Source organism: Nomascus leucogenys, chromosome 1a, assembly GCF_006542625.1.
Source record: "Nomascus leucogenys isolate Asia chromosome 1a, Asia_NLE_v1, whole genome shotgun sequence".
Lineage (NCBI taxonomy): Eukaryota > Metazoa > Chordata > Mammalia > Primates > Hylobatidae > Nomascus > Nomascus leucogenys.
Window position 1 is genome coordinate 18,162,462 of NC_044381.1, and position 26,033 is coordinate 18,188,494.

General features: G+C 34.6%; 1 protein-coding gene across 4 annotated transcripts in view; it reads left to right on the plus strand.

Annotated features, from left to right (window-relative positions):
• Positions 1-26,033, plus strand: part of CNTLN (centlein) — a 369,700-nt gene that overhangs the window by 323,661 nt on the left and 20,006 nt on the right. For all 4 annotated transcript variants that reach the window (XM_030817536.1, XM_030817587.1, XM_030817638.1 and 1 more), the window contains 5 exons: positions 4,393-4,490; positions 5,968-6,094; positions 7,449-7,586; positions 8,176-8,361; positions 25,824-26,009. In XM_030817536.1, coding sequence (XP_030673396.1) covers positions 4,393-4,490; positions 5,968-6,094; positions 7,449-7,586; positions 8,176-8,361; positions 25,824-26,009 — 735 coding nt within the window. The remainder of the gene's footprint in view (positions 1-4,392; positions 4,491-5,967; positions 6,095-7,448; positions 7,587-8,175; positions 8,362-25,823; positions 26,010-26,033) is intronic.

Here is a 26,033-nt window from a genome sequence, read left to right on the forward strand (position 1 = left end):
AGAATACATTAGAAATGGAATAATCATCCCTGTTAGGAGGGTATTGGAATACTATGTTGAATTGTCAAATAGACTCATCATTGTTTTCAATCCCAAATAGGATATGTGCACCCTTCAATAATATATCTTTTAGTGCAGATTTACTCATAGGATAAATAGGATAAAATTTAAAATGAATGAGTTTATTATTGCTTGGAAATAATTTGCTTTATTAATAGTAACCAAATATACAAACTAGCATTGGGATTCTTCTTGAATACCATCTTCTTTAGTCAGTTTTTATGTGTAAAACTTGGGTCAGTCACAACATTTTATAATCTTAAATAACTTATAAAATATTAGAAATGTGAAGGAAAAAGTGTTGTGCAGTTTTGGAGCATGAATCTTAAAATTTGTCTCTGAAAATGTGGGATAAAATGTGTAAACTGAACATTTCAGTGTTAAGGTTTCATATAGAGAAGATAAAATCATTGAGATATTCCTTGATCTTATCTATCCCATAGACTTTAATTCTTACTTCTGTGATTCTTCATGTATTTAAGTCCTCATGATTCTGATATAACTTTGTTTTTCACCAAAATTAAATAGAGTGCTAGGTCCAGTATTGTCTAATCTGACTTCTGAAAGACATAAATAGTTTTAAGTTGATTTATACATAAATCATAATTTATGATTTTTACATAAACAGTTTTTAGTTGATTTATATTTTACTTATTTTACCTACTACAAATGGTCTAATAATTTTTGGTAATAATGGATCCATATGAGTGTCTGTAAGTTCTTTGCATTATGGTTTTCCATGGTATAAGTTTTTACCCCACATACAAATCCCTCTTGCTTTGGAGGAATGTGCGAGTCAGAAAGAGAACTAGAGCAATTAGTTTGAAGTGATTGTCCATAATCTAACACAGAGTCTTGGGACACTGACCAAACTGTATAGGGACAAAAAGGGTAAGTTTTTACTTTTGTCTTGTTTCATGTTTTCATATAGAAATTTCCTAGAAGACCAAGTACCTTTAAGTACATAATACTGTCTACTACTAAAAATTTTTGTTTTGATGCTGGTTTGTAGAGATTCTATAACAAAATACCACAGACTGGTTATCTTAAATAGCAAACGTGTATATTATTCTCACAGTTCTGAAGGCTGGAAGTCTAAGATCAAGGTGTCAACAGGTTTCATTTCTTTTGAGGCCTCTCTCCTTGGTTTGTAGATGGCTGTCTTCTCCCTGTGTCTTTACATGGTCTTCCTTCTATGTGTCTGTGTCCTAATTTCCCTTTTTATAAAGACACCACTCAGACCGAATTAGGTTGCACCCTAATAACCTCATTTTACCTGAATTATCTGTTTAAAGGCCTTATCTCCAAATACAGTCACATTCTAAAGTATCGAGGGTTCGGTGAGAACTTCAACATACTAATTTGTTTAGGGGAAATAGAATTTAGCACATAACAGATATCAAACTGCTAATATAGTGATTTTCTAATAAGTAACTTATTTTCTACTTAATGTTTTTAGACTTAATTGAGAAAATTGGCTAGATTCGAATATACTAAAGGTTTATATACATCTTTTCTATACTATCCAGTTAATATTAGACTTTTCCGTGTAATTTTATATATACTTTTCTGATGTCTCTGGTTCATTTACAGTTGAGAAAACTGAGACACAGAAAGAATAAGTTACTTGTCCGAGATCACACAGGTACTGTATATAGAGCCGAGATTAGAACTCAAACCATCTGGCTCCATAGTCCATGCTCCTAATTATGATACTATGCAAATTTTTAAAAAATATTCAATAAACTTAGTATAGGAAAGCTGTAACAGGGATGACTTTTTACCATTGTGACATTTTTGATGTATGTGTTTTACATCATACATCAAAGGATGTATTACAAGGAAATTACCAGATTTTAAGTCATGTTACAGATATATATCGTATAGTAGGGAATGGAAAAGGGACAAAGGACCTGGGTTTCGATCACTTTTTGGCCATTAACTTCTCGTCAACCTGGTCAAGGAAATTACTTAACTTCTCTAGAGGTCTAAAGCAGGGATACCTTTCTACCCATCTGATAAAAATTTTTGAGGATCAAATGAAATAGCTGTTAGATTTAGAGATCTTGGCCAAAGTGTATCTCAACCTGCCATTGTTTTATTTATTATAAATTGCTTTTCTCTCAATTCTCCAAGTCAGAGTTAACAGCATTTTCAGCCACATAAAATACAGCCTTAAGTCTAAAAACAGAAAAGAATCAACCAGTTATCTTAATATCCACTTAATTCATTCCACTGAAGATACTGTCAGGCTTTATTTACTGCCTGTATCTTTTATTTTAAATACAATTCTAAGTTTATTTTACTTCTCAGCAGAAAACACCTTCAGTGCAGCACACTAGAAGTATGCATATTAAGGGGTAGGATGATTGTTTTTAGGCAGGAATAATGACACAGAAGCAAAAAATTACAACCAACAGATTGACAGAGGAAAAAAAGGCAATATGAAAATGTTAAGGTAAATACAAAATTAGAAAAGCACAGTCTGGGACCGTTTAGAGGAGGGATAAGTAGACAGTTATATCACAGTAGTCCCTAAAGCCATCACTATATTATAGTATAGTGATAATATAATACATATTAGTATATCATATATAATTTATAGTGATAATATTTATAATATAATATCACTATATAACATATCACTATTAGCTTAGCATAATCATGGATGTCCATATTTCTAACTGAATGAACAATCATCAGAGAAAGAATTGAAAATTAATTATTAAAGCAAACGCTTCAATTATTTGATAAATAGTATGACTATTGTGGAACATGTTATTCAGGCAGTGCTAGAAATAAGACACAATACATCAGTGTAAACATGCAAAATATGGTAGAAATTTTGATTGCATTACACACACATTTGATCAAAACATAACATTCAAAAGAGTTACCATGTTGAGGTAGCTATGGGTTTTTAAGAAAAATTAATGTTTCATGTAAAAATTAAAATTATTTCAAATGTTTTATTTGTATGTTATACCTATGAGATATTTAAAGTCAGTCTGATGAGTTACGTTTACCTTGGGTAATTAATAGTTTAATCTTTTCAAATTCAAATTATTTTTAGCATGAGTCAAACATCCAAACATAGGACTAGTTCTAATAGAAAAAATTTATTGTAGTTTAGAAATATTGGCTAAATAACTACTCCAAATATTTAAAAAGCTATTTTATTATATTTATATTCATTTAATACTTTTAAAACTTAGCAAATGGATTAATGTGAGTATGTCAACACTATCTTGAGTGTGGAAAAATTAAAATACTAAGTGATGTCTTAGATTACACATTTAGTTGGAACTAGAGTCAAAATTGAAAGGTGTTCTAACACTCTAGTTACCACCTCCAGTTCCTAGGCTGTACTGACAACAAATACCAAAGAACAAATATGTTTTGCTTTGAAAAACTAATAATTATTTATAAATAATGTAATAAGTAGCATTATTAATAACTTCAAGTAAAGAAGGATTGAGTATTCATGAGGTTTTCTATCAGTTATCATTATTCTCTAACAAACTATCCCAAAACATCGTGGCTTAAAACAACAGTTTATTATTTCTTAAGATTTTGTGGGTTGACTGGGAAGTTCTTTTGCTGGTCTCTCCTGGGCTACCTCATATCCCTGGATTTTTTCAAACCAAAGATTTCCCTAGTTGGAAGATACAAAATAGCCTTGCTCATGGATCGGACAATTGGTCTACTACCTGTCAGCTGGAGTACATTGGTACAGTTGACATGATACATCAACTATATTCGTAGCAAGGTGATCCTGGAGCAGAATTTCAAGAAGGGAAAGAGAGAAGCCACAAAGCTTTAAGGCCTGGGAACTGAAATTTACACAATTCATTTCTGCTCCATTCTTTTGGACAAAGCAAGTCACAAGCCAGACTACATTCAGTGGGTTGGGAAATGGATTGCCCTGCTTGATGAGCAGCAAAGCATTTGTGACCGTATTTTGTCTAAGATGTTAGTAAATCCAGTATTTGTTTTAAGTGATCTTCTTAAATCATTAAAATTCTTAATTGTTCACATATTTACATTATACCAGGACAATTCATATTTCCTGTAAATGTATTTTGGATACATACTCTTTGCAATTCTTAAATGATTGTATTCCTCTATAGTTTGGCATGTTATATAAAAGTTTTAGTATTATTATTTCTATTACAGCATATAAAATAAAGCATTTAAAATATTAAAATATTCATTTTAATTATTGTTTACCGTAATTATTGTAGATGTATTCTTTAGAATGGCACTTATTTTTATGCTGCTTTAGACCAAGGCTGAAAGGTATATTTAAATTTATTTGTATTTTTAATCTAGAATGCAACTAATGAACTCACCAAACAGTCATCAAATGTGAAGTCTTTGAAATTTGAACTCCTAGCAAAAGAAGAACACATAAAGGAAATGCATGAAAAGTATGGTCTTTTTATTTCTATCCATTGTATTTGGTGCCACCTAGTGGCAGCCAACTCTATTAAACGTGCCCCAAGAAACTGCTAATGTTAATGTTTTCCTTCCCTAGTTCATATTTAAACCTACATAAGATGAAAGTTTAAGGAATACTATGTATAGCATGATTAATGGCAAGCTATTTACTTTTTTAATTAGAATAAGGATGAAGTTAAATTTCCCTTATTAAACATTTAATTTTGAATAAATACAAATTAATGGCTTTGAGACTATAAATGAAAAACTTTACAACATGGCAGTCATTTGACCCCCCAAATATATGATTAGTATTTGTATTGGATTTAATGCCTAAGCTTATAAAACTAAGGTAGAAAAAGGAAAGTTTTGTTTGTGTTTAAAATAACTGGAGGTTATGAAAATTTGTACTCGTGTTTATCAGTAAAAAGATTGTAAATGCTCTATCCCACTGAATCAAAATTATTTTCTTTCTGTATCTTTCAAAGCTACACTATTGCTTAGAAATAGTAAGATGTTTAGATAGAATTCCAGTTGTCACTGATACGTTTAAGATATAGGTATCTCACAAACACACCTGTAGACCTCATTATAAGTGAAGAGCACTTAGAAGTGATATGAATAGATAAAAGTCTTAAACTAAAAGTTTGGTTAATTTTTTAACTGATAATATTTTGAAGTTTATTTATTAATTAAGAGTAAGTCTTGCTTATTGTTTAACAGGACTCTAGATTAACACTCTTTCAATCCTGGCTTCCCTACCTACTAGGCCTATGCCTAAATTTAATAATATTAAATTAGGTTCTTATGAGGAATAAATGAGTTAATACATGTAAAGCACTTGTAACAGTGACTGGAACATTGTAAGCCTTCGACACATGTTAGCTATTGTCATTCTTACTTTAGTAGTAGCAGCAGCAGCAGCAGTAGTAGTGGTTCTCACAGCATCTACCATTTTATACTTAATATTTCATCAACTTTTGCTAAACAGATGTGTGGATTGAATCTCAAATTATATTAAATTAGAAGATATTATGGCTAATTTAGTTTCATTACAAGAGTTTACATTTGTTTATTGAAGTATAAGATTTTTTTGTTATCATTGTTATGCTTTTGATTATCTTTATATAGCACTTTGATTTTTCACAGCAATGTAAAAATGTAATTTAAATGAAATAGTTCTAAGTTTTCATGTGTTATTAATTTTTCTCATTTCTTATATTTTTTGTTTTAATACATATATGTAATTGCATAATTACCAAGTCACAACTATAGATTTTACAAGTGCTCAAAATATTAAAAGAACAATATTTTATGCAATGCAATTCATTTTACTAATTTACAGTGTCAATATCACGTAGCATTTAAAAACTAACAGTAGATATAATATGGGATAAAATGTAAGATATCACCACTGTTAAGGTATTTTCTGTCACTCTTGATGTCACCTTTTTTTCTTTTTTCAAGGATGTCTCGAATGGAGAGGGATATAACTACGAAAAGACATTTGATAGAGGACTTGAAATTTCGACAGAAAGTAAATTTGGAAAGTAACGAGAGTTTTAGTGAAATGTTACAAAATCTTGATAAAAAGGTATCAATTTTTATCTTTACTGACACTAAAAATATCACTTCCTGTTGTATTTACTCTCTTACCACAAATATTTAATCCTAATAAATGTATAGAAAATATCGATAGGATATATATTTACTGTTACAAAGTAACACTCTTGGCTCTGAAAATACATTATTTATTTTAAAATTCAATTCTCTAAAACCTCATACATAATATGGCCACACATTCTGTTTCTATTTATAAATATCCCATGAGAAGATTAAAAATCCTCAATATTTCTAGGATACATAATTACATTTTTTTCAGTATTTTATTTAAAACTACAATTTATGATAGAATCAAGCTTATATTTCTTAGTGAAAACTTGATTACCAATAACTGTCAGAAGTTCTTTAAAAATGTACTTTCTTCTTGGATACCCTTAATGAACTTTACATGGGAAGGGAGTTGTGCATGCAAAGGGAGGTGTAGTTAAAGTAGTTATGTAACATATGACCCAAAGTAGAAGGTTTTTTTTTTTTTAAAAGGTGCTATTTTCACAACTCATAAAGTACCCTGTGCTTTGGCATTCACTGAATGTTATCCACACCTGAGAGACCATCTCCCTTACTTTCCTTGTTGAAAATGAAAATTTAAGTTATCTGTTAGGTCAAATGGATTTAAGAAAGAAACTTTTACATGAGCATGACGAATCCATATGGATTTTCTTTCTCTTCTCTTCCACACACCCGTGCAAGTTAAAATCACTTCCTATAGGGTTTTTCAATGTTATCCTTTCAATTTTGCTATATTTTAACTTCAATAATAATTTCATACATAGCTTTGGAATCTTTATATAAATAACATATATCTTTAGTGGCATTAAACTGAAAAACTACTTTTTCTGTTACGCTTTGAGGTACATATACATATTATAATCTTATAAATAGGCTATATATATATATATGTATCTCCTATTACTTGTTTTATTTCATCCGAAAAAGGGTATGTAATAGTTATTTTAGAGAATACAATGGAAAGTTATCTATAACTTGGCTTGTTTCAGAGTCAAAACAATCATCTCTTGTCTTAGGAAGTTTAGGTTAATAATTAATGGATATGTAGTGAACATTAATATTGTGTTATTGGGTGCAAGAATATACATACCAGTATTCATTTAGTTTGTGTGCAATTTTGGTTTTTGTTACTGATTTAAGGATTGTTGCTTTCATTCATAATATGAGTTCTGTAAGTATAGTACTTGAATTTGATAGCGTTATGAGAAAATAAATGGAAGTAGACTCATTCACTCATTTAGTCTCTGTTGGAACAAACACAGTATATTACTAGAATGCCTTCAACAATAATAATTACCTTTATGCTTTTAATGTAGGTAAAGACATTAACTGAAGAATGTTCCAACAAGAAGGTATCAATTGATTCACTAAAGCAAAGACTTAATGTTGCTGTAAAAGAAAAGTCACAGTATGAACAGCTGTATCAGAAATCTAAAGAGGAGTTAGAAAAAAAGGTATGCTTTTAAAAAGGGCATTTTAGCTTAGAGATGGAATATAATGGTGTTTCTTTCATTTTTAACATTGTTGGTTTTTTTCCTTCCCAGAAACACAAGCTACTTAAACACTTCAGATAAGTGCAAAGAGGATTTGTATCTCTACCTGAAACACTAAACATTTGTTTAACATTAAAGATATTTCTGTATTAGAGAAAACAGGTTGTGTTTGTCTTGATAGTTTTTAAGAAATGAAAACTATTATTGAACACTGGTATTTATACAAGTAGATATAAATTTTGTAGGCCCACTTAAACTTTCAAACTAAATGTTTCCATGTTATGTAGAGGATCTTTTGGGCTAAAATAGCTTCCATGCTTTTAATTATTTATAATCTTTAAAAATCATAAACTAATTTAGTTGATAAGTATATGAGAATATGTACTTAGAATGTTTTATTGAAAATTAATGAAAATAATCATAAATTTTACCCAAATAATAAATACATAGAGAGAATAGTAAAATATTTTCCTTATTTGATATGTATAACTAACTCTTCCAAATCTGTTTATAAAATATCTTTTATTTTATGACTGCTGATCTTTTGCAGGATCTCAAGCTTACTCTCCTAGTGTCAAGAATAAGTGAGACTGAATCTGCAATGGCAGAAATTGAAACAGCAGCATCTAAGCAGCTTCAAGGATTAGCATTGCAAAGTGAACACGTCCTAGAAGGTGCACAGAAGACATTGCTGTTAGCCAATGAAAAAGTAGAAGAGTTCACCAAATTTGTGAAGGTTTGAATTACTTGTTGTTTACTAACTTGTACTTTACTTTAGGCCGAGTGGGCAGTAGCCTACTTGAGATGATTTGGGGAATAAAGTTTCTCTCTGCTTTCCTAACACACAAAGCATCTTCTCCTACCCTATTTATCATATTGCTAATAATTCCTCCATAAAGAATTTATTTTTATAGTTTGAATTTAAAATCTTCTACGATCTTATTAATACTTCTTTCTTAATGTCAATTTAGTTATGAAATTGTAGTAGTCAAGTCATCTGGACAGGTTTTAAGTTGAAAGAATTAAGCCGTTCCCACCCTACTGTCCTTTTGAAAATCGTTCAAGCAGGAACAACCAGAAACTTGCTCAGTGTTCAGTGATGCTAAGAGACATCTGAAGCCCAGGCCACAAACTATCAAGACATGGAATAGACAGAGGAATGGCACATGACAAACAGAACAAAGAGAAGACAAACTCAAGTATCTGCAGAGGTGTACCATCTAGAAATTATCTAAAAGCTGAAGAGCCCTAGAAAGCCTTCATTCCCCTAGACATAGAAGTTAATAACATTTTATGCCACTATTAAGAGTACTCCACGTAGAGGAAATTCCTTACTTTGCTTCTTTGGAAATCATAGATACCTTGGGAGTTTTCTCATTTTAAAAATATCTACAAAATGAATTGATAAAACATTTTATCTCCTTTATCTCTTTTAATGAATATTTCAACTGGTGTGAAGTCAAGCCAATAATGCCTGCCTCTGAGGATCCTAAATGATTGCAAAGTATTAATTTTAGTAAATGTAATTTACCTTTTCCAGATTCAAAACATTACTTTTTGTAAATGCTTGTTGAATAGTTTCACTGTTTAACTTATAGTGAACACTTTCATTAAATATTGTGACTTATACACTGCTGGTGGGAATGTAAATTAGTTCAGCCACTGTGGAAAGCAGTTTGGAAATTCTCAAAAAGTGAAAAACAGAACTACCATTTGACCCAGCAATCCGATTATTGGGTACATAACCAAAATAATATAAATCCTTCTACGATAAAGACACATGCATGCATATGTTCAGTATGTTCATTGCGGCACTGTTAACAATAGCAAAGATATGGAAGCAACCTAAATGCCCATCAACAATAGACTGGATTAAGAAATTGTGGTACATATACACCATAGGATGCTACACAGCCATAGAAAAGGATGAGATCAAGTCATTTGCAGCAACTTGAATGGAGCTGGAGGCCATTATCCTAAGTGACACGAAGAAAAAACCAACACCACATGTTCTCACTTATAAGTGGAACCTAAACTTTGAGTACACATGGACACAAAGAAGGGAACAATAGACATCGGGGCCTACTTGAGGGTGAGGGTGGGAGGAGGATGAGAACTGAAAAACTACCTATTGGGTACGATGTTTATTACCTGGGTGATGAAATAATATGTACATCAAACTCCTGCAACACAAAATTTATCTACAGAACCAACCTGCACATGTATCCCTGAAACTAAAATTAAAGTTATATGTATAGAGTCATTATTTTACTCGTGATGTACAACCATTTTATTATGAGTATTACCTTCATAAATCTTGGTTTTTCTTTTATATTCAACTTAGCATTTTGTTTGTGGAGCTTTTGGCTAAGATATAAAATATGAAATATATAATTATGAGATTTATTCAAAATGCTAATCATTGTTTTTCCTTGAAATATTCTTTGAATGTGGCACTTTAAAAAAGAAGGATGAATGAGAATCAGAAGTTTTCAAAATAGAAAAATTAATTTCATGACTGTATATCTGATTATCGTATACTTGAAGTTTCATGACTTCCATGATAAGGTAATGGGTATATTTCTCCATACAAAGTAGTTTAGCAAAAATTATCTTTAAGAAACTTTTTCTTTATATCCAGTGATATAAACAGTACTTAATGATGAAGTGGGTATCTAAACTCTAATTGTTCAAGGGTAATGTTAATCCTTCGTATTTTTCACCAACAATGATACTGAGTAGATGTCTTAATAGATGAATTCAGGATTGTTTTGGTTTCATGACTTTTTAATTTGAATAATGTTTCAAAGATTATATAGTAGGGAAAGATGATAAATATTGACAGACTGTCTTCGGTACTCTCTCAGAATTTTTACACTTTGTTTCAGTTTGGTATTTAAATTACCTGCATCAGAATCCTGTTTCTATTGCATTTAAATATAATACACAATATTGGGCCCCAAATCTATTGAATCAAAATCCTGTTTGGAGTGGAGCCTAATCTGCATTTTACAAGTTAACTAAGTGATTATTATACATAATAAAGTTTTAGAAGCACTTCCTTACATTGTTTTTAAGAATTAAATTCAAATAACAATACGTATCAGTTTGGCATTTAGTAAGACCATTTATAACTCATGACTTCCAATGGCAATTTGACATTTGTTTTTCTTAACCGTGTCTTAGTGCCAACATATAGTTGCTATTGGTACCATGTCTGCTGTATAACCTATTTTTCAAATATAGGGCCACCAGCAAATTAATGCCAAAACCATATATGGATGGCAGAGACTGGATATTTGGGTCTTAAGAAAGGCATGATTATCATCTTTCTTTTCCTTGCACATATGGCCCTAGGTCTAGGCAGAAATGCTTAGGACCCACCATCTGAAGCAGCATATCATCAATGACTCCCTAACTACTACCACATTAGGTGCATTAGATCAATGCTTCCTCCTTTTTAAATACTTAAGACCTTCCATAGCTGGGTGTTAGTCTGCTGAAGTCTAATCTTCTTTCCCACTACTCTTTCACCCATATTGTGCTTACTCCTGCCTTTGCTCAAGTTTTCTTTTCACCCAAAATGCCTTCCCCTCTTTGTTCTCTCCTTCACATTTAACTCTGGGCCTTCCTCTGTCATGAATCTGTCCTTTAACTCTGTAGTTAAGAGGATGGAGCTCAACTCTGCCATTTACTGGCCCTTTGACTTCAGGATTGTGACTGAATCCTTGTGCCTCAGTTTCCTCATCTGTAGAATGAGTTTAATAATGGAACATAAGCGAAGTGAGAATTTACATAAGTTACAATAGCTAAAGATCAGAACAGTGGCTAATTGCTATCTTAGTATCAACTATTATTATCAGCAGTAGTAAGAGCAGTAGTAGTATGGCTCTGACTCGTCTCCTGAACATTTATTATATGTACATTAACACAGTTGTAAACTTGTATTTTTCTTTCTGTTTCAAGTAGATTAAAGCCAACTTGAGGAAAGGAACGTTGTCATTTGTTGTCTTCAGGGTACTGTTACATAACAGGGCTCATTAAATTCTTGAGGAATTGATTTATATCTGCTTCAAGAATGGTACTGGACATATAGTCACTGCTCAAGTGGAAAACTCTGTTAACAGTGAGAACTATGTGCATTCCTTAATGAGCATAGTTAAGGAATGCACATAGTACCTACATGGAACATTATGATCACCAGGACTCATTCTATGCAGAGCTTATTAGGGTATCATGTACACAAAAGTACTTAATAAATATTATTAGTAGTATTAATAGTAATAATGTTTGTTCTGGCTCCGTTGTGGAATCTATGTTCCCTTTAGTCTTTTCATTTATTCATAGGGCGCAACCAGATTATGGAAGAGGTGGAGTGGCCATCTGTTCTAGATCTACTCTTGAATATGGAATTTGGCCCTGGGGTGAAATCAAGTACTTTGAGCATCTGGGCTGGATATATGTGGCAGAGCTGAGGCTTTGAATTCTCCTAATAACTGAATAAAACACACAAGGGAAATTTCTAGAAGTATTTGCTCAGTTTGACTCAGCCCTGATACAGGCTTCTAATGTGCCTGAATGTGAGAGTCATATGCCAAGCTCCATCCTTTCAGTGGATTTTGTTAGCTATGAAATAAATACCAGCCAAAAAACAATATTTAGCTGGAAGCATAAATGGTTTCATTATCAATATGTACTTGCTTTGGTAAGATTTAGTAAAATGCTTTTGGTATATAAATTTCTTGCTTCTTTAGTGAATACATTTGTGGAGCATTAGAATTTTAATTTTACACATACAATTGTTAATACCTTGGCACTGTTAATTAAGATTCATAAACAGGTCTATGATACAATTCAACTTGAATTAACTCTTTTCACCCTGTCATTATACTGAGAAAGGAAATGACAGCTGTGTTTAGAGAAAAGTTTCATAATAAAAATACATTTCCTTATTTGGAAAACTTTATGTAAATTATATCTCAATAAAGCTGTTTAAAAACCTGTTTTTTACAAATTCGTGTTTTAACCATGATGGCAATAGTGACTCCAGAGTATTTCAGCCACGAATTTTTGCCTTCCTCACAATGTAATCTTACTGAAAAAAGTCCAAGCAATCCATAATGATTCGATGAAACTAAAAATTATGTGTATCACAGACAAAGACTCATGATAAAGAGAGGAAAACTAAATCTAATAAGACAGAAGTGGTATCGTTTACTATATTTTCCACAAACATTATTGGTGGCTGGTTACAATAAATTATAGTAATTGAAAAGTAAAGTAAATTAAGTTGATATGTATATCTAAAAACCATTCATATTTTGACAATATCCTCAGATTTTGGGATAATTCCTAGCTCATGATATCCCAAGAATTGCAAGAAGGCTGACATCAGTTTTTGGAAATTCAGTTAACATTTATTGAATGCTTACTTTGTGCCATACAGTGTTTTTACTTGCCTTGATAATAAGTGTTAGCTATGGATCTTTATTCAACTGATATGAGTAGAGTGACACTTTCTAAAACTTACAGTGTTTTTAGCAAATGATAATTTAAAGGGTTTTTTAAAACCCTTTGGGAGGCTTTAGAGTTGCTCAGAGAGCAACTGAGCAGATTTTGAACTGGTAATAGAAGGCAATTTTGTAACAGATAAGAGAGAAGTAAAGATAAAAGCCAGATGGAAGTAGCACCCAGTGTTGAAAACAGGCTGATTTGTTTATTTTAAAAAAGAGGAAAGTAATGCTGAGACCCAACATGCAAATACAAGGCAAGTGTGATCTTATAAAAATGAAAAGTTAGCTTTGATATATGGGTGGAAGGTAAAACATTTCAGTGAACCTAGCACAGTGAAGGCTCTACTATATCTGAAAGATACACTTTGGAAGGGAAGATGATCATTCATGCATTATGAAGTATATTTCAACCAAACAACATAGTATTTTCTAATAATCAATGCATCGGAATTGAAGGTATATGGAATATATCATGTAGTAACAACACTACTCATTATGTAGGCCACCGAGCATTGCTTATACTTCGTTTAGGTACCTCTTTAATGACACTTACATGGTACATGAGGGTTGATCTTGGAATTCCTGTATTATTCATCCCTATTTAGAAATTCTGTTGGGATGAGTAAGATGTAGGAATGAATATTCAAATAGATCTCAGAAGCCAATTGGAACATATTAGAGTCACCCACCCAAATTATTTGTATCTCATTTTAGAATGCTAGTCATACAGCTTAGCACCCGGATTATTATCTTTCTCTCCAACACAATTCTGTTATGACTTATGGTGACTTCATATCCATGTAAGCCGTTCAATCCCCTATTGGATATTCCCTTTCTATTCTTCAGCATCCTCACTTCCAATGATTATTCCCATCATCATACCCCTGATCTATGGTTCTCAACTTTGGATCACCACCTACCTTAGGGAGCATTTGGAAATGTATGTGGGTGCTTTGTATTACACTGACTGGTAGATGCTACTAGCATTCAATACCCAGGAGCCAGGGTGGTTAAAACTTCTGCAGTGGGAAGAAAAATCTCATACAGTGAAAAATTGTCATTTTTCCCAAATGCCAAAAATGTTCCCACTAACAAACACTACCCTTGGCCTTGTCATTACAAATAACTGAATTCCAAAATCTCCATTTCCAGCATTTTATTCTTTGACCGCTATTTCTTTTTGTGCATATAGTGCAACAATTTTTGACCTGATTATAACTCAAATTCACTGGCCTTACCACTTTTTCACTAATTACTACCACCCTCCTTCCCATTGTGCCCTTAATTCCCTCCTCATGCAGCATGGATTCTATGTTGTATCATAGTCACTTTCTTGCATATATCCTCAACTTCCTCATATGTCCCTTTGTCATATTCATGTGGAAAAAACTCAAACCTACTTTATTTTGAATCTCTGCCTACTTCCCACCTGAACCCAAGAAAGTGAATGTGATTAAATAAAAACGTAACCATGCTGATTCATCTTTATTTAAACAGATAACCAAGAACTTCAGGTGGGCTCTCAGCACTATGTGATAATCCTATTATATAGTTCCCAGTGCATTCAGGCTCCACATTTCCTGGTCATTCTGCTATCTTCTCAAGCCTCCAGAATCCTCTGCTCAGCCACTCAATCTCAGCTGCTTCTTTCACTGAGAAAACAGAAGCAACCCAGAGATAATTTCCTCCTTTTTTCATTACCTTTATTTTTCACATTCCTCCCAAATCTGTACCCACATAGTGTCCCTTCCCTCGTATTACTGGGAATGAACCATCTGCATGCCCGTCTAAAGCTAATACCTCACTTTGCACACTGGATTTTTATCTCCTCATATTCCCAAGGACTTTGGCCCCGTAGTTTCAACCCTACACTTTGTATCACCAATATTCCCTCTATATTGGATCACTTTCATTAGCAAACACACACCATTTACCAAAAAAAAAAAAAACCCTTCATTTGACTCTGTATCTCCTCTAACTGCTGACTCATTTTTCTCCTCTTTTATGTAGCAAAACACCTCAAAAGTGATAACTATTCTCTACCCACTTATCTTCCATTCTGTTTTGAACCTTCTCCAATTAGGCTTTCAATCTTATTACCCCTCCAAAGTAGTTTATTCAAAGTCACCAGTAACCTCCATATTGCCCAATCTGTGATCAGTTCTCAGTCTTGTCTTATTTGAACCCTTGGGAGCATTTGATATCGTTGATCACTCCTTCCTCCTTGAAGCACTTTTTTAAAGCCTCCCTTATGATGTACTACACTGTACTGGTTTTCCTCATCACACCTAGCCGGTCTTCTCTGACTTCTTTGCTAGTTCTCATTCTCTTCCTGACAGACATAAGTGTTGGAGTTTCCTAGGGTTCAGTCTTTATACCTTTCCTCTTCATTATCTAAACTCACTCTCTAGGCAGTCTCTACCAACGCTGTAATTTAAGATGCCATATTCTGACCTATGACTCCCTAATATATATCTGTTCTCATCCTGTCCTTGAAACTATGGATTTTTAAATCTTCCTGCCTAGTTGTGATTTTCACTTGGATGTCTAATAGGCACCTCAAACTTAACATGTACAAAAAAGTTGAAAAAAAATTATTTTGCTTCTCCTAGCTTTTTTTCTCTATCTCAGAAAAATATTTTCACTAGTCATCCAGATGGTTAGGCTCCAAATCTGTAATCATCTTTGGCTCTTCCCTTTCTCTCACATTGCATTTCTAATACTTCAAATCTTGTCTGCTCCTGTTTGAAAATAGACCCAGGATTCTGCTACCTGTCACCACTGCTATGGTTACTATCACTTCTTGCTTGTACTTATGCATTAGTCTGCCCTTTCACCTCTTGATCCAAAGCAGTCTTTTCTCCATCTGTTGGCAGAATGATCCTTTTAAAATGGAAAACATGGCCAGGCACAGTGGCTCACGCCTGTAATCCCAGCACTTTGGGAGGCCGAGGTGGGCGGATCACTTGAAGTCAGGAGTTCAAGACCAGCCTGGCCAACATGGTGAAACCCTGTCTCTACTAAAAATACAAAAATTAGCCAGGCATGGTGGCAAGCGCCTGTAATCCCTGCTACTTTGGAGGCTGAGGCAGGAGAATTGCTTGAACCTGGGAGGCGGAGGTCGCAGTGAGCCAAGATCCCACCACTGCACTGTAGCCTGGGTGACAGAGTGAGACTCTGCCTCAAAAAAAAAGGGAAAATATCCAATCACTCCCTTGCTCTAGTCTCCTGGCATGACTCCTATTACTCAAGAAAATGGAAAACCTTGACTGCCTATAAAGGACTCCATGATTAATTTTATTGTTACTTCTGTAACTTCACTTTCTACTACATTTTACATCACTATTCCACTTTAGCCTTTCTTTCTGACTGACTTTCTTGCTCTTTTTTGAACAGTGCAGGCCCTCTTCTCTCTCAAGGTCTTTGTCGTCTTCTTCCGTATATTCGAGTAGTTTATCTGGTCACTTCTTGAGGTCTCTTTGCCCTGTCAAATTTCAAACATATGAAACAATGGAAAACAAAGAAGCTAGTAAAACCTGTAAGCTGGTTAAATCTAAATCGTTGTTGACCTTAATGATTACAGTATTAGAAATGGGGGTAATGGGTTGGTTGGAAGAGTTGAGTTTCCTTTCTGCTTTGGTGGAACAATATGGAGTACGAGAAACTCTAGATATTGATTCAAAATATATTAAATATATATTTGAAATATTTAAAGATGGCCATAAGAATAAAAATATTTAATTTGTAGAGAATATGATGGATAAAAGAAATAAAGAAAGCTCCATCAATCTAACACAAGCCAGGAAATAAAAAAGAAGGGAGAGAGGGAATGAACAGGGAAAGAAGGAAGGGAGGGAGGGAGGGAACAATAAGAAAAATAGTAAATAAAGAAGATAGGAGCTGGGAACGGTGGCTCACATCTGTAATCCCAGCACTTTGGGAGGCCGAGGCAGGTGGATCATGAGGTCGGGAGATCAAGACCATCCTGACTAACATGGTGAAATCCCGTCTCTACTAAGACTACAAAAAAATTAGCTGGGCATGGTGGTGGGCGCCTGTAGTCCCAGCTACTTGGGAGGCTGAGGCAGGAGAATGGCGTGAACCTGGGAGATGGAGCTTGCAGTGAGCCAAGATTGCGCCACTGCACTCCAGCCTGGGCAGCAGAGCAAGACTCCGTCTCAAAAAAAAAAAAAAAAAAAAAAGAAGATAGGATGTAGCTGTTCCTTAAATACAGGCAAACCTAATTTTATTGTGTTTGCTCTATTGCACTTCTCAGATACTGTGTTTTTTACAAATTGAAGATTTGTGGCAGCTCTACCTCAAGCAAATCTGTCAGCTCTATTTTTCTTTCCAACAAGGTGTGCTCACTTTGTGTCTCTCTGTCACATTTTGGTAACTATTGCAATATTTCAAACTTGTTCATTATTATTCTATCTGTTATGGTGTTCTGTGATCATTAATCTTTGATGTTATTATTTTAATTGTTTTGAGGTGCCATGAGCTGAATCCATATTAGTTAGGCAGTGAACTTGATAGATAAATATTACGTGTGTTCTGACTGTTCGGCCCAACTGTCTTTTCCCCCATCTCACTCCCTCTCCCTGAGCCTCCTATTTCCTGAGACTCAACAATATTGCAGTTAGGCCAACTAATAATTCTATAGTGACCTCTAAGTGTTCAAATGAAAGGAAGAATCACATATCTTTCACTTTGAATCAAAAGCTAGAAATCAGAATCTAGAAAAACTTAGTGAGGAAGGCATGTCAAAAGCTGAGACAGGCTGAAACTAGGCCTTTTGCACCAAACAGCCAAGTCATGAATGCAAAGGAAAAGCTACTGAAGGAAATAAAAAATGCTACTTCATGAATACACAAATGATAAGAAAGTGAAACAGCATTATTGCTGATACACAGAAAGTTTTAGTGGTCTGGATAAAAGATTAAACCAGTCACAACAGTTTCTTAAGCCAAAGCTTAATCCAGAGCAAGGCCCTGACTGTCTTCAGTTCTTCAAAGGATGAAAGAGGTGAGGAAGCAGGAGAAAACCTTGAAGCTACCTGAAGTTTAAGGAAGGAAGCCACCTACATAACCTAAGAATACAAGGTAAAGCAGCAAGTGCTGATGTAGAAGCTGCAGCAAGTTATCCAAAAGATCTAGGTAAGTTCACTGATGAAAATGACTCCATATTTTCTATGTAGACAAAACAGCCTTCTATTGGAAGAAGATGGCATCTAGGAGAAAGCTAGAAAGGAGAAGTCAATGCCTGGCTTCAAAGCTTCAAAGAACAGGCTGAGTCTCTTGTTAGGGGCTAATGCAGCTGGGGACTTTAAGTTGAAGGAGATGCTCATTTCACATTCCGAAAATCCTAGGACCCTTAAGAATTATGCTAAATCTACTGTGCCTGTGCTCTATAAATGGAACAACAAAGCCTAAATGACAACACATGTATTTACAGCATGGTTTACTGAATATTTTAGGCCCACTGTTGAGACCTACTGCTTAGAGAAAAAGATTCCTTTCAAAATCTTGCTCATTGACAATGCACCTAGTCACCCAAGAGCTTTGATGGAGATGTACGTTGAGATTAATGCTGTTTTCATGCCTGCTAATATAGTATCCGTTCTTCAGCTCATGACTCAAGGAGTAATTTCAACTTTAAAGTTGAAGACTTTAAAGTCTTATTATTTAAGAAAAACATTTCACAAGGCATAGCTTCTGTAGACAGTGATTCCTCTGATGGAGCTGGCCAAAGTAAATGGGAAACCTTCTGGAAAGGATTCACCATTCTAGATGCCATTTAAGAATATTAGTGATTCATGGGAGGAGGTCAAAATAGCAGCATTAGCAGGAGTTCGGAGAAGTTTATTCCAACTTTCATGGATAACTTTGAGGGGTTCAAGACGTTAGTGGAGGAAGAAACTGCAGATGTGGTAGAAATAGCAAGTGAACTAAAATTAGAAATGGAGCCCAATATGTGACTGAATTGCTGCAATCTCATGATAAAATCTGAATGGATGAGGAGTTGCCTCTTAGGGACGAGCAGAGAAAGCGGTTTCCTGAGACGAAATCTACTCCTGGTGAAAATGCTGTGAACACTGTAGAAATGACAACAAAAGTGTTAGAATATTCCATAAACTTAGTTGATAAAGCAGTGGCAGGGTTTGAGAGGATTGACTCCAGTTTTGAAAGAAGTTGTGCTGTGGTAAAATGCTACCGAACGGCATCACATGCTCTAGAGAAATCTTTCGTGAAAGGAAGAATCAATTAATATGGCAAGTTTCATTGTTGTCTTAAAGAAATTGCCACAGCCAGCCCAGCCTTCAGCAACCATCACCCTAATTTGTCAGCAGTTATCAACCTTGAGGCAAGACTCTCCACTAGTAAAGTTATTACAATGTGCTGAAGGCTCAGATGATCATTAGCATTTTTAATAATAAAGTATTTTTAATTAAGATATGTACATTTCTTAGACATAATGCTATTGAATGCTTATAAACATAACTTTTACATTCACTGGGAAACCAAAAACATTGTATGACTCACTTTATTGTGATATTTGCTTTATTGTGGTGGTCTGAAATGGAACCCATGATATGTCTGAAGTAAGCCTGTATTTTGGCTATTAACCTCTATCAGATACGTGATTTGCAAATATTTGTCTTCCATTTTGTAGCTGCCTTTTCACTGTTGTTTGCTGTACAGAAGCCTTTTAGTTTGATATAATCCTACTTATTTATTTTTTGATTATGTTGTCTTTGCTTTTGATGTCATTTCTAAAAAATCATTGCCCAGACCAGTGTCACAGAGATTTTTAGAAATGTTTTCGTGTAGGAGTTTTTGTTTTTTTTTAAGAGATGGGGTCTCACTCTGTTTCCCAGGCTGGACTCCCGACTCCTGGACTCAAGCGTCTTCTAGAAATTTTATGCTTTCAGGTCTGATACTTAAGTCTTTGATCCATCTTGAGCTGATTTTTGTCTGTGGTGTAAGAGAGGAGTCTGATTTCAATTTTTTTGCATTTGGATATCCAGTTATCCAGCACCATTTATTGGAGAGACTGTCCTTTCACCATTATGTATCACCCTGTCGACTATATGTGTGGATTTATTACTGGGTTCTCTATTCTGTTCTATTGGTCTATATGTCTATCTTTATGCCAGTATCATACTCTTTTGATTATTGTAGGCTTGTTGTATGTTAAAAAATAGGTTAACGACTTTAATACAGACTTCCCTAAAACATACAAATGACCAACAGAAACAAACTCAATGTCATTTATCAGGGAAATGCAAATCAATGCCACAGTGAGATAACACATCACATTTGTCAGGATGGCAGCTATTTAAAAAAAGATAATAAGTGTGAGTGAGGATGTGGTGTAATTGGACCCTTTGTACACTGTTGATGGGAATGCAAAGTGGTGCAGCTCCTATGGAAAATAGTGTGGAGATTCCTCAAAATGTTAAAAAGAGAACCACCATTGGACTTAGCAATCCCACTTCTGGGTATTTATCCAAAAGAAGTGAAATCATGATACTGAATGGATGTTAGGACTCCTGTGTTCATTGCAGGACTAGTCACAACAGCCAAGATGTAGAAACAATCTAAATGTCCATCAAGAGATGAATGAATAAAGAAAATGTTGTATAAACAACAATTGATTACTACCCTTAAACAAAGAAGGAAATTCTGCAGTATGCAACAACATGGATAAACTTTGACGGCATTATGCTCAGTGAAAAAAAGCCAGTTACAGAAAGACAAGTGCTGCGTGGTTCCACTTCTCTGAGTGTTTACGATAGTCAAATTTTATAGAGTCAAAGAGTGGAATGGTGTTTTGAAGGGATTGGGGAGACTGAGAAATGGGGAATTTTTAATTAATAGGCATAAAGTTTCAAGCAAGATGAATAAGCTCTAGAGATTTGTGTACAACATCGTACGTATAGTCAACAATGATGTACACTTAAAATTTTGTTAAGAGAGTAGGTCTGATGCTAAGCATTCTTACCACAATAAAATAAGAAGAAAATAAAAATTCATGAAGGAAATAGTTGACTCTAGAGAGAGAAAAAGAGGATAGAATAACATGACCGGTATAAATCCAAATATACCAATAACGACAATATAAATAATAGAGCTGAAATGTATCTTTTGAACAAAGAGGAAAGAATACAGACTATGATAGAAAAAAAGATGCACTTAAAATATAGTTATCCAAAAGCTTTAAAAGAATTAAAAAATATGGTATCCTGGGACTAGCTTGTACAACAAGAGCCAGTTTTGTGTGTCTCTTCCCAACTCCTTATTCATGTTGGTTGCTTGAAATCAATCATGATGCGTATATTTATTTCACAGAAATTGGCCAGGCATGGTGGGCTTGTGCTTGTAATCCCAACACTTTGCAAGGCCAAGACAGGATGATCACTTGAGCCTAGGAGTTCAAGGCTATAGTAAGCTATGATTACACCACTGCATTTCAGCCCGGGTGACAGAGCAAGACGCCATCTCTAAAAAACAAAAAAAATATATCCGTACCAAAAAATCAACAAACGTTACAAGTCGTGCTCTTCCCCCAACATCCAAAGAACTGATTTACCAGCACACAACTAAATATACATCAGATAAATGCTAAGAAAAAGAAGGTATAGCAATATTATTCCAAGACAAAATTAATGGCAAAAAACATTAGGAATGACAAGAATGGATAGTTTGTAAAGAAAATGTAGAAATTATGAATGTTTATGTATCTGAAAACATGTTCAGCAAAATTTGATGGAAATTCAAAAAAGAAATTGATGAATCCTTAGGTGTATTTACTGTCCTGCAGTATATTTAGTATGTACTATACTCAGAAATCAATAATTAAAGTAGAGAAAACATAAGGCTACTTTCTTTTCAAAGCCATGTGGAACATTCACAGAAACTACTTACATCTTAAGCCACAAAATTTAACAAATTCAAAAACAGAAAAATTGTTTTAGCTATCTGCCTTGAATATGGTGTAATATAACTGTGATTTAACAAAATAAGTGGCCAAAATTTATCCACTTAAAAATTGTAAACCCTTCTATCTGATTTAGGGTTAAGGAAGAAATAAAAAGTAAGTTCACAAACTGTTTCAAATTAAACAGCAGTGAGAATATTAAAACCTTTGTAATTCAGCCAAAATGTAACTTTGAATTTTAGATATTAGAAAAATAATACAAAGGAAATGTAATCAAGGAGAAGTACATAGGAATCTTAAGCTATGTGTATAATACACAAAAACAAATTTGTCAAGTCCTTGCCTAGACAGGGAGCCAAGCTGACAATCTTGCCAGAGCACAGCCTCTGGCCCTGCCCACCTTGAGACCTTGAACAGCAACCTTCCCAGCCCCAGATCCCAGCTTACATACCCACCCAGGCAGGGAGCCACACCACAGTCCCTACCCAACTACGGGGCACAGTCTGGATCCCGCCAACCAAGAAGCCTAGTTAGCAACCCCGCCTGGCTATAGTGCTCAGCCCACAGCCCTGCCCATTTGCTAAGCACAGCCTATGGCCATGCCTGGGCAGAGAGCCAACCCATTGACCCTGCCAGACCTCAGAGTACAGTCAGTTACCTCACCTCATCATGGAGTGCAGCCTTTAGCCCCAACAACTATGGGGTACAGCTGACAGCCCCATCCAACCAGGGAGCTTGGCTAGCAATGGAGTGCAGCTTTTAGCCCCAACAACTATGGGGCACAGCTGACAGCCCCATCCAACCAGGGAGCTCAAGTGCAGAGCACATCAACAGCCTCACCTGGTCAAGGAACCCAGCCTGTAGCCCCACTTAATCGTGGAACCCAGCTTGCAGCCAGCCTGACCTGGGAGTCCTGTAACAACACTGACCAACCACACAGCAAAGCCAGTGGTCCTGTCCAGACAGGGAACCAAGCCAATGACCCCACCCAACTGCAGAGTACATCTTGCAGCCCTGCTTCATCATGCAGCCCAATGTGCAGCCCTGCCTGAGCAAGGAGTCCAACCAGCAGCAATATTTGACCAGAGAGCCTATCCTGGATGCCGCCCAACTGTGGATGATTATGAAGCCTACCTGTAGCCCAATTGCAAAGCCTAACACATGGCAGCACATGGCCAATGAGCATAGCCTGTGATCCTGCCCAACAGGAAGCAATGCTAGAGCCCAGCCAGCAGCCCTGTCTGACTGCAGAGCCCAACCAGTGGCCCCACCTGACCTTAGCAGTATGGGCTGCAGCCCTGCCCAGCTAGAGAACCTGACAGCAAGTACTGCCTGCCTACCCATGGACGTTGTCTGCTGGCCTGTTCAGATCCAAAGGTAGGACTGACTGGTGAAGGACTATTCCTGCTGAAGAAAACCTGTAAAGGCTGGAAGAAGTGGCTGCTTCCTTAGATGTACAGACACTAGTACAAGGATACTGGGATTATGAATAATCTGGAAAAATGACATAATCAAAGGAAAATAATAAAGCTCAAATAATTAACCCTAAGTAAATGAATATATAGAAACTGACAACAAATTCAGATTAGTCCTCTTCAAGTTCAGTCAACTATAAGAAAACATGATGGACAACTAAACGGAATTAGGAAGACAACACATGATCAAACTGAGAGGTATTATAATAAGAAAGGAAAAGTAAATTAGAGGTATAAAGATTTAAGAAAGGAGATAAAGTTATCAGTCTTTGCAGTTAGTTATTTGAATTCCTAGAAAAAGTAATCAACTGAAAAACTCCTATAAAAATAAGAAAATATATGTAAAATAAAATAAAATGCCCAGAAATAAACTAGATCTATAAAGAGAAAACTTTAAAACAATCCTTTGAAACACAGATAAAGACCTAAACAAATGGAAAGGAATACCATGTTCTTTGATTAGGAAGACTCAGCATTCCAAAATGTCAACATGATCCAAATAAAACGTAACATGATTGAAATAAAATTACCACAGTAAGATATTTTTAAGGGGCGGAGAATCTACACAAGCTGGATGTGAATTTCATATGGAAAACCAAACAAACAAGAACACCAAGAAAAATCTGATAAAGAAGGGTAATAAGAGAGAGATAGCTTTACCCAATGTTAAAATTTGTTATAAAGCCTCATTATTTAAAATATACTCAAATATAAAACTTAACTAATAAAAAGAGATGGAACATAATAGAAAGTTCAGACACTGGCATAAACATTTATGAAATCACTTGGAGAAAGATGGACTATTTGCTAAGCGGTGATGGGACAAGTGAGTACGATTTTATTTAATAATCTTCTAAATGATTACAAATGGATAAAAAATTTAACTGAAAAATAAAAAACTAGCAAAAAAAATGTGGTTTGAAAGTATTTTTATATACCTTATTGTGGAGAATGCTTTTTAAAGTATCCCACTAAATTCAAAAGCGAGAAAGGAAAAGATTCATTAATTTGAGTACATACAAAATTAAAAATATTTTTCTCTGACATCAAACAGTACTGTTAAAAGAAAAAGAACAAATAATGAAATAATTGAAATATACACAATAGGCAAATATAATTTCCCTAATACATGAGGAACTCCTATAAATCCCAAAGAAAAACCAAAAAATGACAAAGAAAATATAATTATTTCTTAAGGCTGATGCTCAACTTTGTTTATAATGAGAGAAATGAAACTTTAAAATACAGTGAAAACACAAGCTACTCTGAAATAACTATTGGTATTTTGCTATTTGTGTGGAGAAACATACTTTTATACATTCTTTGTGGAGATATATATTAGTACTCTCTTGGATGGAGAACAGGGATAGAATTAAGTAACAGCTGTCAAAATTATAGTTATACACACCCTTTGATCCAGCAGTTTCAATTCTAGCCATATATCCTGGAGATGCAAAATTAATGTCTGAGCACCATTATTTATTGTAACATTGCTTGTGCTAACGAAAGATTGGAAACAGCCCAAACATCTAACTAATCTGCTCTCCGCTCACAAAGCCATGTACAGAGGCACTCTGTCCAACCAAATTAAGGAGTAACTTTTTGTTACCCACACGTAGGTGTGGTATGGGCTAGCTTTTACTGATTTCTCAAAGAGGCAACTTAAAGGCTTGTGAAGCAGTTCTTGATTTTTTAATGATTTTTCTTCAATCCTTTACTGTTGTCTTGCCCAGACATAATTTACCACACATAATTGAACTTTGACCCAATTTGTCCTTCTCAACTTCTTCCAAAGCATTTGTAATCTACTATGGATAAAATAGAAACAGTTCTTTCTGCAGTAATCTTTCTTTGGTTTATGTAACCATTAAATGAATTATGCAACTAACCTGTTACAAATAATATATGCACACTGAGGAATAATTAGAACCTGACTCTTAGTGTTAGGTCAACTAGTGGAAGTTGTTGTGCTGATTAAAAATAGCCTGCCTGCTCTAAGCATTCACCAAGCAAGATACCAGTTGGTGTATCTGAAAGAGGGATGGGGGAGCTTTGCTTAATCCAGCAAGTTGGTTAAGTATTCATTGAAGAGAACTTTTATTGCATGCTGACAATAGGTAAAGAGCAATCCACTATATTCCAGAAAAATTAAAACCAGAGTAATCCTAGTAAAAAAATGATTTGTTAGTATCTTCATATTTTTATGTTATTACTGCTTTGTCTTCGTTATGACTTTCATGTAAGCTCAATTTCTTTCCAATATGTTACAGGCTTTGGCCAAAGAGTTACAAAATGATGTCCATGTGGTAAGGCGACAAATAAGAGAGCTTAAAAAAACGAAGAAAAACAGGGACGCCTGTAAAACCTCAACTCATAAAGCCCAGACCTTGGCAGCTTCTATCCTGAACATTTCACGGTCAGATTTAGAGGAAATATTAGACACAGAAGATGAAATGGTAAGATCATTTAAATATTTATTA